This window comes from Salvelinus alpinus, chromosome 1 (assembly GCF_045679555.1).
Source record: "Salvelinus alpinus chromosome 1, SLU_Salpinus.1, whole genome shotgun sequence".
In the NCBI taxonomy this organism is placed as follows: domain Eukaryota; kingdom Metazoa; phylum Chordata; class Actinopteri; order Salmoniformes; family Salmonidae; genus Salvelinus; species Salvelinus alpinus.
In genome coordinates, this window is record NC_092086.1 from 112,745,010 (window position 1) to 112,758,073 (window position 13,064).

The 13,064-nt window shown below is 41.6% G+C and overlaps 1 protein-coding gene across 5 annotated transcripts in view; it reads left to right on the forward strand.

Moving 5' to 3' along the window:
• Nucleotides 1-13,064, forward strand: part of LOC139539117 (protein Shroom3-like) — a 172,969-nt gene that overhangs the window by 148,159 nt on the left and 11,746 nt on the right. For all 5 annotated transcript variants that reach the window (XM_071341909.1, XM_071341917.1, XM_071341927.1 and 2 more), the window contains 2 exons: nucleotides 3,825-4,465; nucleotides 4,729-5,121. In XM_071341909.1, coding sequence (XP_071198010.1) covers nucleotides 3,825-4,465; nucleotides 4,729-5,121 — 1,034 coding nt within the window. The remainder of the gene's footprint in view (nucleotides 1-3,824; nucleotides 4,466-4,728; nucleotides 5,122-13,064) is intronic.

Below are 13,064 nucleotides of genomic sequence, written 5' to 3' on the forward strand. Positions count from 1 at the left end.
ATAATCGGAGGGTTGTATATAATCGGAGGGTTGTATATAATTGGAGGGTTGTATATAATCGGAGGGTGTATATAATCGGAGGGTGTATATAATCGGAGGGTTTATATAATCGGAGGGTTGTATATAATCGGAGGGTTGTATATAATCGGAGGGTTGTATATAATCGGAGGGTTGTATATAATCGGAGGGTTGTATATAATCGGAGGGTTGTATATAATCGGAGGGTTTATATAATCAGAGGGTTTATATAATCGGAGGGTTTATATAATCGGAGGGTTTATATAATCGGAGGGTTGTATATAATCGGAGGGTTGTATATAATTGGAGGGTTGTATATAATTGGAGGGTTTATATAATATAATTGGAGGGTTTATATAATATAATTGGAGGGTTGTATATAATTGGAGGGTTGTATATAATCGGAGGGTTTATATAATCAGAGGGTTTATATAATCGGAGGGTTTATATAATTGGAGGGTTGTATATAATTGGAGGGTTGTATATAATCGGAGGGTTTATATAATATAATTGGAGGGTTTATATAATATAATTGGAGGGTTGTATATAATTGGAGGGTTGTATATAATCGGAGGGTTTATATAATCGGAGGGTTGTATATAATTGGAGGGTTTATATAATCAGAGGGTTTATATAATTGGAGGGTTGTATATAATTGGAGGGTTGTATATAATTGGAGGGTTGTATATAATTGGAGGGTGTATATAATCTGAGGGTTTATATAATCTGAGGGTTTATATAGTCGGAGGGTTTATATAATCGGAGGGTTGTATATAATCGGAGGGTTGTATATAATTGGAGGGTTGTATATAATCGGAGGGTGTATATAATCGGAGGGTTTATATAATCGGAGGGTTTATATAATCGGAGGGTTGTATATAATCGGAGGGAGGGTTTATATAATCGGAGGGTTGTATATAATTGGAGGGTTGTATATAATTGGAGGGTTGTATATAATTGGAGGGTTGTATATAATCGGAGGGTTTATATAATCGGAGGGTTTATATAATCGGAGGGTTGTATATAATTGGAGGGTTGTATATAATCAGAGGGTTTATATAATATAATTGGAGGGTTTATATAATATAATTGGAGGGTTGTATATAATTGGAGGGTTGTATATAATCGGAGGGTTTATATAATCAGAGGGTTTATATAATCGGAGGGTTTATATAATCGGAGGGTTGTATATAATTGGAGGGTTGTATATAATCGGAGGGTTTATATAATATAATTGGAGGGTTTATATAATATAATTGGAGGGTTGTATATAATTGGAGGGTTGTATATAATTGGAGGGTTGTATATAATCGGAGGGTTGTATATAATTGGAGGGTTTATATAATCAGAGGGTTTATATAATCAGAGGGTTTATATAATTGGAGGGTTGTATATAATTGGAGGGTTGTATATAATTGGAGGGTTGTATATAATCGGAGGGTGTATATAATCGGAGGGTTTATATAATCTGAGGGTTTATATAGTCAGAGGGTTTATATAGTCAGAGGGTTTATATAATCGGAGGGTTGTATATAATCGGAGGGTTGTATATAATTGGAGGGTTGTATATAATCGGAGGGTGTATATAATCGGAGGGTGTATATAATCGGAGGGTTTATATAATCGGAGGGTTGTATATAATCGGAGGGTTGTATATAATCGGAGGGTTGTATATAATCGGAGGGTTGTATATAATCGGAGGGTTGTATATAATCGGAGGGTTTATATAATCGGAGGGTTTATATAATCGGAGGGTTTATATAATCGGAGGGTTGTATATAATTGGAGGGTTGTATATAATTGGAGGGTTTATATAATATAATTGGAGGGTTTATATAATATAATTGGAGGGTTGTATATAATTGGAGGGTTGTATATAATCGGAGGGTTTATATAATCAGAGGGTTTATATAATCGGAGGGTTTATATAATCGGAGGGTTTATATAATCGGAGGGTTGTATATAATTGGAGGGTTGTATATAATCGGAGGGTTTATATAATATAATTGGAGGGTTTATATAATATAATTGGAGGGTTGTATATAATTGGAGGGTTGTATATAATCGGAGGGTTTATATAATCGGAGGGTTGTATATAATTGGAGGGTTTATATAATCAGAGGGTTTATATAATTGGAGGGTTGTATATAATTGGAGGGTTGTATATAATTGGAGGGTTGTATATAATCGGAGGGTGTATATAATCTGAGGGTTTATATAATCTGAGGGTTTATATAGTCAGAGGGTTTATATAATCGGAGGGTTGTATATAATCGGAGGGTTGTATATAATCGGAGGGTTGTATATAATCGGAGGGTGTATATAATCGGAGGGTTTATATAATCGGAGGGTTTATATAATCGGAGGGTTGTATATAATCGGAGGGAGGGTTTATATAATCGGAGGGTTTATATAATCGGAGGGTTGTATATAATTGGAGGGTTGTATATAATTGGAGGGTTGTATATAATCGGAGGGTTTATATAATCGGAGGGTTTATATAATCGGAGGGTTGTATATAATTGGAGGGTTGTATATAATCAGAGGGTTTATATAATTGGAGGGTTTATATAATTGGAGGGTTGTATATAATTGGAGGGTTGTATATAATCGGAGGGAGGGTTTATATAATCGGAGGGTTTATATAATTGGAGGGTTGTATATAATCAGAGGGTTGTATATAATTGGAGGGTTGTATATAATTGGAGGGTTTACATAATCGGAGGGAGGGTTTATATAATCGGAGGGTTTATATAATCAGAGGGTTTATATAATCAGAGGGTTGTATATAATTGGAGGGTTGTATATAATCGGAGGGTTTATATAATCGGAGGGAGGGTTTATATAATCGGAGGGTTGTATATAATCGGAGGGTTGTATATAATTGGAGGGTTGTATATAATCGGAGGGTTTATATAATCGGAGGGTTGTATATAATTGGAGGGTTTATATAATCGGAGGGTTGTATATAATTGGAGGGTTTATATAATCGGAGGGTTTATATAATCGGAGGGTTGTATATAATCGGAGGGTTTATATAATCGGAGGGTTGTATATAATTGGAGGGTTTATATAATCGGAGGGTTGTATATAATTGGAGGGTTGTATATAATCGGAGGGTTGTATATAATCGGAGGGTTTATATAATCGGAGGGTTGTATATAATTGGAGGGTTTATATAATCGGAGGGTTGTATATAATCGGAGGGTTTATATAATCGGAGGGTTGTATATAATCGGAGGGTTTATATAATCGGAGGGTTGTATATAATCGGAGGGTTGTATATAATCGGAGGGTTGTATATAATCGGAGGGTTTATATAATCGGAGAGTTTATATAATCGGAGGGTTTATATAATCGGAGGGTTGTATATAATCGGAGGGTTGTATATAATTGGAGGGTTTATATAATTGGAGGGTTTATATAATCGGAGGGTTGTATATAATTGGAGGGTTGTATATAATTGGAGGGTTTATATAATTGGAGGGTTTATATAATCGGAGGGTTTATATAATCGGAGGGTTTATATAATCGGAGGGTTTATATAATTGGAGGGTTTATATAATTGGAGGGTTTATATAATCGGAGGGTTGTATATAATTGGAGGGTTGTATATAATTGGAGGGTTTATATAATTGGAGGGTTTATATAATCGGAGGGTTTATATAATCGGAGGGTTGTATATAATCGGAGGGTTTATATAATTGGAGGGTTGTCTGTCTTTTGATGTATTTTTATATGTTTGCCAAGAATGCCTGTGTCGTTGCCATGAGGAAAATAAAGTCTTAATGAATTCATCCATTCAGGCCAATGAGAGGTTGAGCCAGGCCAACCTGGAGGCCATAGCGTTCCCAACCCTGCTGCAGACTGCCACACCCAGGACCGTGTCCCCAGAGGCCCAGGTTCACCCAGAGGTCAGGAGAAGCCCCACAGAACATCTACAGCAGGCCATGGCCCAGTGCCAGAACCAGGGTCTGCAGACCAGGACCAGACAGGGCTCCTCAGACACCAGCACCTCAGAGGAGACCCTGAAACACTTCCTCAGAGAGAAAGAGGGGCCAAGCCCTCAAGCTTCAGCCATTACACCAAAGACCAACCCACCCCCCGTCCTACCCAAAGCCTCCCCACCACCACCTCCATTTAAAACCTCTCACAGACCACACACCCTACTCTCTCTCCGCATCTCAGAGTCAACTCTGCAGGAGACCTCGCCCCTACAAGTAGCTCCACACCTAGCCCCTCCCACAATCTCACTACAGGACTATGACGAGGTGTTCCTCCAGGAACCGGCCCCTCCTTCCCCTATTCCTCCCCCGCTGCCAATCAGGGAGACGGACATCACAGAGGACTTCCCCCCGCCGCCTCCCCCTCTCCTGCCCCCCTCCTCACTCCCAGACAGAGAGGAGGAGGAGAATCATCATGGACCTGGGCTACAGCACCTCAACAGGTACACACGACACTGGCTCCCACCAACACACATTATGCCACAATAACAGTGACACGTTATAGTGAAACGTCAGTGATATTGAATGGTGCATTGATTACAGAGAGCCATAGTACTGCACTATATATTTACATTATCTAATGTAAAAGGGACATAGTAACACTGAAAATATTCTAATCATCAATGTTAAAGTTTTGAAAAACGTAGACCATTTATCCATCCGGTGTTGTTGAACCTCATGTCTTTTTGTGTTTCTGTACATGCAGCTGTGAGTTCCCATCTCTCCCCTCCTCCTACCGTCAGACAGTACCCCCCTCTATCCCCCTGTCTGTCTCTCCGAGTCCGAGCCTAACCCCTGAGCCCCAGCCTGAGACCCCCACCACCCTCAGCAGCAGTTTCCCAGAGCCCCAGCAGGGGCCTAGCGGTGAGGAAAGCCTGGGGCAAGAGTACCATCTCTCGGCCAGGAGGGAGAGGTCTGCTGGGGAACTGAGGGTGGAGGCCCTGGCCAGACAGCTGGTGTCCCGGGGGGATAAGACCCTGAGCCCGATGCTGGACAGCTGGGCAGAGGGTGGACGGACCATGGACCTGATGGAGAGGATCTTCCCCGCGGGGGGAGGGAGGTTGCTGTGGCAACGCCGCAGGAGCAGTCTGGAGGACAGGTGAGGAACGGAGAGGAGCGAGGGGAGGAAAGGGGGGTGGGGGGGATTGAGGGAGGTCTGGTAATCCAGAGGGAATGAGGAAGTGTGAGTGAGTGAGTGAGTGTGTGTGTGCGTGTGTGTGTGTGTGCGTTCATGGATTCGTTTGTGTGTTTAGTGTGTGTGTGCGTTTTATTCATGTTATGTAACTAAATAAAAGGTTAGACTGTTTGATCAGGGTTCATTACCAGGAGATAGGACAGAACATAGGACCTTTGTTGAGGCTGATAACATTATGGCTCAGTTTATTACAGACACCTGTTAACACAAGACAACTCTTCGCTTTTAAAATAGACCATGACATCAGAGAAGCTAGATAAGCAAGGGAAATTATCATCATATCTCAGGGGTTTCAAGGTGAAATTGCAAAAAAAATATTTTAGAGTCAATCTTTGTTTTGTTTTCATCGTGAACAAATTGTTTAGAGAGAAATGATTAACACAGACAGGATAACAGTTTACTCTGACGCCACAGAATGATAACGGTTAAAAACTGCTGATATCCTGGCTGGTAACTATAGTTCTCTGTCTCTCTCTCCATGTTAGAGCTAGGGAACATCAGATCATACTGTCTCTCTCTCCATGTTAGAGCTAGGGAACATCAGATCATACTGTCTCTCTCTCCATGTTAGAGCTAGGGAACATCAGATCATACTGTCTGTCTCTCCATGTTAGAGCTAGGGAACATCAAATCAGACTGTCTGTCTCTCTCTCTCTCCATGTTAGAGCTAGGTAACATCAGATCATACTGTCTGTCTCTCTCCATGTTAGAGCTAGGTAACATCAGATCATACTGTCTGTCTCTCTCTCCATGTTAGAGCTAGGGAACATCAGATCATACTGTCTGTCTCTCTCTCTCTCCATGTTAGAGCTAGGTAACATCAGATCATACTGTCTGTCTCTCTCCATGTTAGAGCCAGGTAACATCAGATCATACTGTCTCTCTCTCTCCATGTTAGAGCTAGGTAACATCAGATCATACTGTCTCTCTCTCTCCATGTTAGAGCTAGGGAACATCAGATCATACTGTCTCTCTCTCTCCATGTTAGAGCTAGGTAACATCAGATCATACTGTCTCTCTCTCTCCATGTTAGAGCTAGGTAACATCAGATCATACTGTCTGTCTCTCCATGTTAGAGCTAGGTAACATCAGATCATACTGTCTCTCTCTCTCTCCATGTTAGAGCTAGGTAACATCAGATCATACTGTCTCTCTCTCTCCATGTTAGAGCTAGGGAACATCAGATCATACTGTCTCTCTCTCTCCATGTTAGAGCTAGGTAACATCAGATCATACTGTCTCTCTCTCTCCATGTTAGAGCTAGGTAACATCAGATCATACTGTCTGTCTCTCTCTCCATGTTAGAGCCAGGTAACATCAGATCATACTGTCTCTCTCTCTCCATGTTAGAGCTAGGTAACATCAGATCATACTGTCTCTCTCTCTCCATGTTAGAGCTAGGGAACATCAGATCATACTGTCTCTCTCTCTCCATGTTAGAGCTAGGTAACATCAGATCATACTGTCTCTCTCTCTCCATGTTAGAGCTAGGTAACATCAGATCATACTGTCTGTCTCTCTCCATGTTAGAGCTAGGTAACATCAGATCATACTGTCTCTCTCTCTCTCCATGTTAGAGCTAGGTAACATCAGATCATACTGTCTGTCTCTCCATGTTAGAGCTAGGGAACATCAGATCATACTGTCTCTCTCTCTCCATGTTAGAGCTAGGTAACATCAGATCATACTGTCTCTCTCTCTCCATGTTAGAGCTAGGTAACATCAGATCATACTGTCTGTCTCTCCATGTTAGAGCTAGGTAACATCAGATCATACTGTCTGTCTCTCTCTCCATGTTAGAGCTAGGGAACATCAGATCATACTGTCTGTCTCTCTCTCCATGTTAGAGCTAGGTAACATCAGATCATACTGTCTCTCTCTCTCCATGTTAGAGCTAGGTAACATCAGATCATACTGTCTCTCTCTCTCTCCATGTTAGAGCTAGGTAACATCAGATCATACTGTCTCTCTCTCTCCATGTTAGAGCTAGGTAACATCAGATCATACTGTCTCTCTCTCTCCATGTTAGAGCTAGGTAACATCAGATCATACTGTCTCTCTCTCCATGTTAGAGCCAGGTAACATCAGATCATACTGTCTCTCTCTCTCCATGTTAGAGCTAGGTAACATCAGATCATACTGTCTGTCTCTCTCCATGTTAGAGCTAGGTAACATCAGATCATACTGTCTGTCTCTCTCCATGTTAGAGCTAGGTAACATCAGATCATACTGTCTCTCTCTCCATGTTAGAGCTAGGGAACATCAGATCATACTGTCTGTCTCTCTCCATGTTAGAGCTAGGTAACATCAGATCATACTGTCTCTCTCTCTCCATGTTAGAGCTAGGTAACATCAGATCATACTGTCTCTCTCTCCATGTTAGAGCTAGGTAACATCAGATCATACTGTCTGTCTCTCTCTCTCCATGTTAGAGCTAGGTAACATCAGATCATACTGTCTCTCTCTCTCCATGTTAGAGCTAGGTAACATCAGATCATACTGTCTCTCTCTCCATGTTAGAGCTAGGGAACATCAGATCATACTGTCTCTCTCTCCATGTTAGAGCTAGGTAACATCAGATCATACTGTCTGTCTGTCTCTCTCCATGTTAGAGCTAGGGAACATCAGATCATACTGTCTCTCTCTCCATGTTAGAGCTAGGGAACATCAGATCATACTGTCTCTCTCTCCATGTTAGAGCTAGGTAACATCAGATCATACTGTTTCTCTCCATGTTAGAGCTAGGTAACATCAGATCATACTGTCTCTCTCTCTCTCCATGTTAGAGCTAGGGAACATCAGATCATACTGTCTCTCTCTCCATGTTAGAGCTAGGTAACATCAGATCATACTGTCTCTCTCTCTCCATGTTAGAGCTAGGTAACATCAGATCATACTGTCTCTCTCTCTCCATGTTAGAGCTAGGTAACATCAGATCATACTGTCTGTCTGTCTCTCTCCATGTTAGAGCTAGGTAACATCAGATCATACTGTCTCTCTCTCTCCATGTTAGAGCTAGGTAACATCAGATCATACTGTCTGTCTGTCTCCATGTTAAAGCTAGGTAACATCAGATCATACTGTCTGTCTCTCTCCATGTTAGAGCTAGGTAACATCAGATCATACTGTCTCTCTCTCTCCATGTTAGAGCTAGGTAACATCAGATCATACTCTCTCTCTCTCTCCATGTTAGAGCTAGGTAACATCAGATCATACTGTCTCTCTCTCTCCATGTTAGAGCTAGGTAACATCAGATCATACTGTCTCTCTCTCTCCATGTTAGAGCTAGGTAACATCAGATCATACTGTCTCTCTCTCTCCATGTTAGAGCTAGGTAACATCAGATCATACTGTCTCTCTCTCTCTCTCCATGTTAGAGCTAGGTAACATCAGATCATACTGTCTCTCTCTCTCCATGTTAGAGCTAGGTAACATCAGATCATACTGTCTGTCTCTGTCCATGTTAGAGCTAGGTAACATCAGATCATACTGTCTGTCTCTCTCCATGTTAGAGCTAGGTAACATCAGATCATACTGTCTCTCTCTCTCCATGTTAGAGCTAGGGAACATCAGATCATACTGTCTGTCTCTCTCCATGTTAGAGCTAGGTAACATCAGATCATACTGTCTCTCTCTCTCCATGTTAGAGCTAGGTAACATCAGATCATACTGTCTGTCTCTCTCCATGTTAGAGCTAGGTAACATCAGATCATACTGTCTCTCTCTCTCTCCATGTTAGAGCTAGGTAACATCAGATCATACTGTCTCTCTCTCTCCATGTTAGAGCTAGGTAACATCAGATCATACTGTCTGTCTCTCTCCATGTTAGAGCTAGGTAACATCAGATCATACTGTCTCTCTCTCTCCATGTTAGAGCTAGGTAACATCAGATCATACTGTCTGTCTCTCCATGTTAGAGCTAGGTAACATCAGATCATACTGTCTGTCTCTCTCTCTCCATGTTAGAGCTAGGTAACATCAGATCATACTGTCTCTCTCTCTCTCCATGTTAGAGCTAGGTAACATCAGATCATACTGTCTGTCTCTCTCCATGTTAGAGCTAGGTAACATCAGATCATACTGTCTGTCTCTCTCCATGTTAGAGCTAGGTAACATCAGATCATACTCTCTCTCTCTCTCCATGTTAGAGCTAGGTAACATCAGATCATACTGTCTGTCTCTCTCCATGTTAGAGCTAGGTAACATCAGATCATACTGTCTCTCTCTCCATGTTAGAGCTAGGTAACATCAGATCATACTGTCTGTCTCTCTCTCTCCATGTTAGAGCTAGGTAACATCAGATCATACTGTCTCTCTCTCTCCATGTTAGAGCTAGGTAACATCAGATCATACTGTCTCTCTCTCCATGTTAGAGCTAGGGAACATCAGATCATACTGTCTCTCTCTCCATGTTAGAGCTAGGTAACATCAGATCATACTGTCTGTCTGTCTCTCTCCATGTTAGAGCTAGGGAACATCAGATCATACTGTCTCTCTCTCCATGTTAGAGCTAGGGAACATCAGATCATACTGTCTCTCTCTCCATGTTAGAGCTAGGTAACATCAGATCATACTGTCTCTCTCCATGTTAGAGCTAGGTAACATCAGATCATACTGTCTCTCTCTCTCTCCATGTTAGAGCTAGGGAACATCAGATCATACTGTCTCTCTCTCCATGTTAGAGCTAGGTAACATCAGATCATACTGTCTCTCTCTCTCCATGTTAGAGCTAGGTAACATCAGATCATACTGTCTCTCTCTCTCCATGTTAGAGCTAGGTAACATCAGATCATACTGTCTGTCTGTCTCTCTCCATGTTAGAGCTAGGTAACATCAGATCATACTGTCTCTCTCTCTCCATGTTAGAGCTAGGTAACATCAGATCATACTGTCTCTCTCTCTCCATGTTAGAGCTAGGTGACATCAGATCATACTGTCTCTCTCTCTCCATGTTAGAGCTAGGTAACATCAGATCATACTGTCTCTCTCTCTCCATGTTAGAGCTAGGTAACATCAGATCATACTGTCTCTCTCTCTCTCTCCATGTTAGAGCTAGGTAACATCAGATCATACTGTCTCTCTCTCTCCATGTTAGAGCTAGGTAACATCAGATCATACTGTCTGTCTCTCTCCATGTTAGAGCTAGGTAACATCAGATCATACTGTCTGTCTCTCTCCATGTTAGAGCTAGGTAACATCAGATCATACTGTCTCTCTCTCTCCATGTTAGAGCTAGGGAACATCAGATCATACTGTCTGTCTCTCTCCATGTTAGAGCTAGGTAACATCAGATCATACTGTCTCTCTCTCTCCATGTTAGAGCTAGGTAACATCAGATCATACTGTCTGTCTCTCTCCATGTTAGAGCTAGGTAACATCAGATCATACTGTCTCTCTCTCTCTCCATGTTAGAGCTAGGTAACATCAGATCATACTGTCTCTCTCTCTCCATGTTAGAGCTAGGTAACATCAGATCATACTGTCTGTCTCTCTCCATGTTAGAGCTAGGTAACATCAGATCATACTGTCTCTCTCTCTCCATGTTAGAGCTAGGTAACATCAGATCATACTGTCTGTCTCTCCATGTTAGAGCTAGGTAACATCAGATCATACTGTCTGTCTCTCTCTCTCCATGTTAGAGCTAGGTAACATCAGATCATACTGTCTCTCTCTCTCTCCATGTTAGAGCTAGGTAACATCAGATCATACTGTCTGTCTCTCTCCATGTTAGAGCTAGGTAACATCAGATCATACTGTCTGTCTCTCTCCATGTTAGAGCTAGGTAACATCAGATCATACTCTCTCTCTCTCTCCATGTTAGAGCTAGGTAACATCAGATCATACTGTCTGTCTCTCTCCATGTTAGAGCTAGGTAACATCAGATCATACTGTCTGTCTCTCCATGTTAGAGCTAGGTAACATCAGATCATACTGTCTCTCTCTCTCTCTCCATGTTAGAGCTAGGTAACATCAGATCATACTGTCTGTCTCTCCATGTTAGAGCTAGGTAACATCAGATCATACTGTCTCTCTCTCTCCATGTTAGAGCTAGGTAACATCAGATCATACTGTCTGTCTCTCCATGTTAGAGCTAGGTAACATCAGATCATACTGTCTCTCTCTCTCTCTCCATGTTAGAGCTAGGTAACATCAGATCATACTGTCTGTCTCTCTCTCTCCATGTTAGAGCTAGGTAACATCAGATCATACTGTCTGTCTCTCCATGTTAGAGCTAGGTAACATCAGATCATACTGTCTGTCTGTCTCTCCATGTTAGAGCTAGGTAACATCAGATCATACTGTCTGTCTCTCCATGTTAGAGCTAGGTAACATCAGATCATACTGTCTCTCTCTCTCCATGTTAGAGCTAGGTAACATCAGATCATACTGTCTGTCTCTCTCCATGTTAGAGCTAGGTAACATCAGATCATACTGTCTGTCTCTCTCTCCATGTTAGAGCTAGGTAACATCAGATCATACTGTCTCTCTCTCTCCATGTTAGAGCTAGGTAACATCAGATCATACTGTCTCTCTCTCTCTCTCCATGTTAGAGCTAGGTAACATCAGATCATACTGTCTCTCTCTCTCCATGTTAGAGCCAGGTAACATCAGATCATACTGTCTCTCTCTCTCCATGTTAGAGCCAGGTAACATCAGATCATACTGTCTCTCTCTCTCCATGTTAGAGCTAGGTAACATCAGATCATACTGTCTGTCTGTCTCCATGTTAAAGCTAGGTAACATCAGATCATACTGTCTGTCTCTCTCCATGTTAGAGCTAGGTAACATCAGATCATACTGTCTGTCTCTCTCTCCATGTTAGAGCTAGGGAACATCAGATCATACTGTCTCTCTCTCCATGTTAGAGCTAGGTAACATCAGATCATACTGTCTCTCTCTCTCCATGTTAGAGCTAGGTAACATCAGATCATACTGTCTGTCTCTCCATGTTAGAGCTAGGTAACATCAGATCATACTGTCTGTCTCTCTCCATGTTAGAGCTAGGTAACATCAGATCATACTGTCTGTCTCTCTCTCCATGTTAGAGCTAGGTAACATCAGATCATACTGTCTGTCTCTCTCTCTCCATGTTAGAGCTAGGTAACATCAGATCATACTGTCTGTCTCTCCATGTTAGAGCTAGGTAACATCAGATCATACTGTCTGTCTCTCTCTCTCCATGTTAGAGCTAGGTAACATCAGATCATACTCTCTCTCTCTCCATGTTAGAGCTAGGTAACATCAGATCATACTGTCTCTCTCTCTCCATGTTAGAGCTAGGTAACATCAGATCATACTGTCTCTCTCTCTCCATGTTAGAGCTAGGGAACATCAGATCATAGTGTCTCTCTCTCTCTCCATGTTAGAGCCAGGTAACATCAGATCATACTGTCTCTCTCTCTCCATGTTAGAGCTAGGTAACATCAGATCATACTGTCTCTCTCTCTCTCCATGTTAGAGCTAGGTAACATCAGATCATACTGTCTCTCTCTCTCCATGTTAGAGCTAGGGAACATCAGATCATACTGTCTCTCTCTCTCTCCATGTTAGAGCTAGGTAACATCAGATCATACTGTCTGTCTGTCTCTCTCCATGTTAGAGCTAGGGAACATCAGATCATACTGTCTCTCTCTCCATGTTAGAGCTAGGTAACATCAGATCATACTGTCTCTCTCTCTCCATGTTAGAGCTAGGTAACATCAGATCATACTGTCTCTCTCTCTCCATGTTAGAGCTAGGGAACATCAGATCATAGTGTCTCTCTCTCTCTCCATGTTAGAGCCAGGTAACATCAGATCATACTGTCTCTCTCTCTCCATGTTAGAGCTAGGGAACATCAGATCATA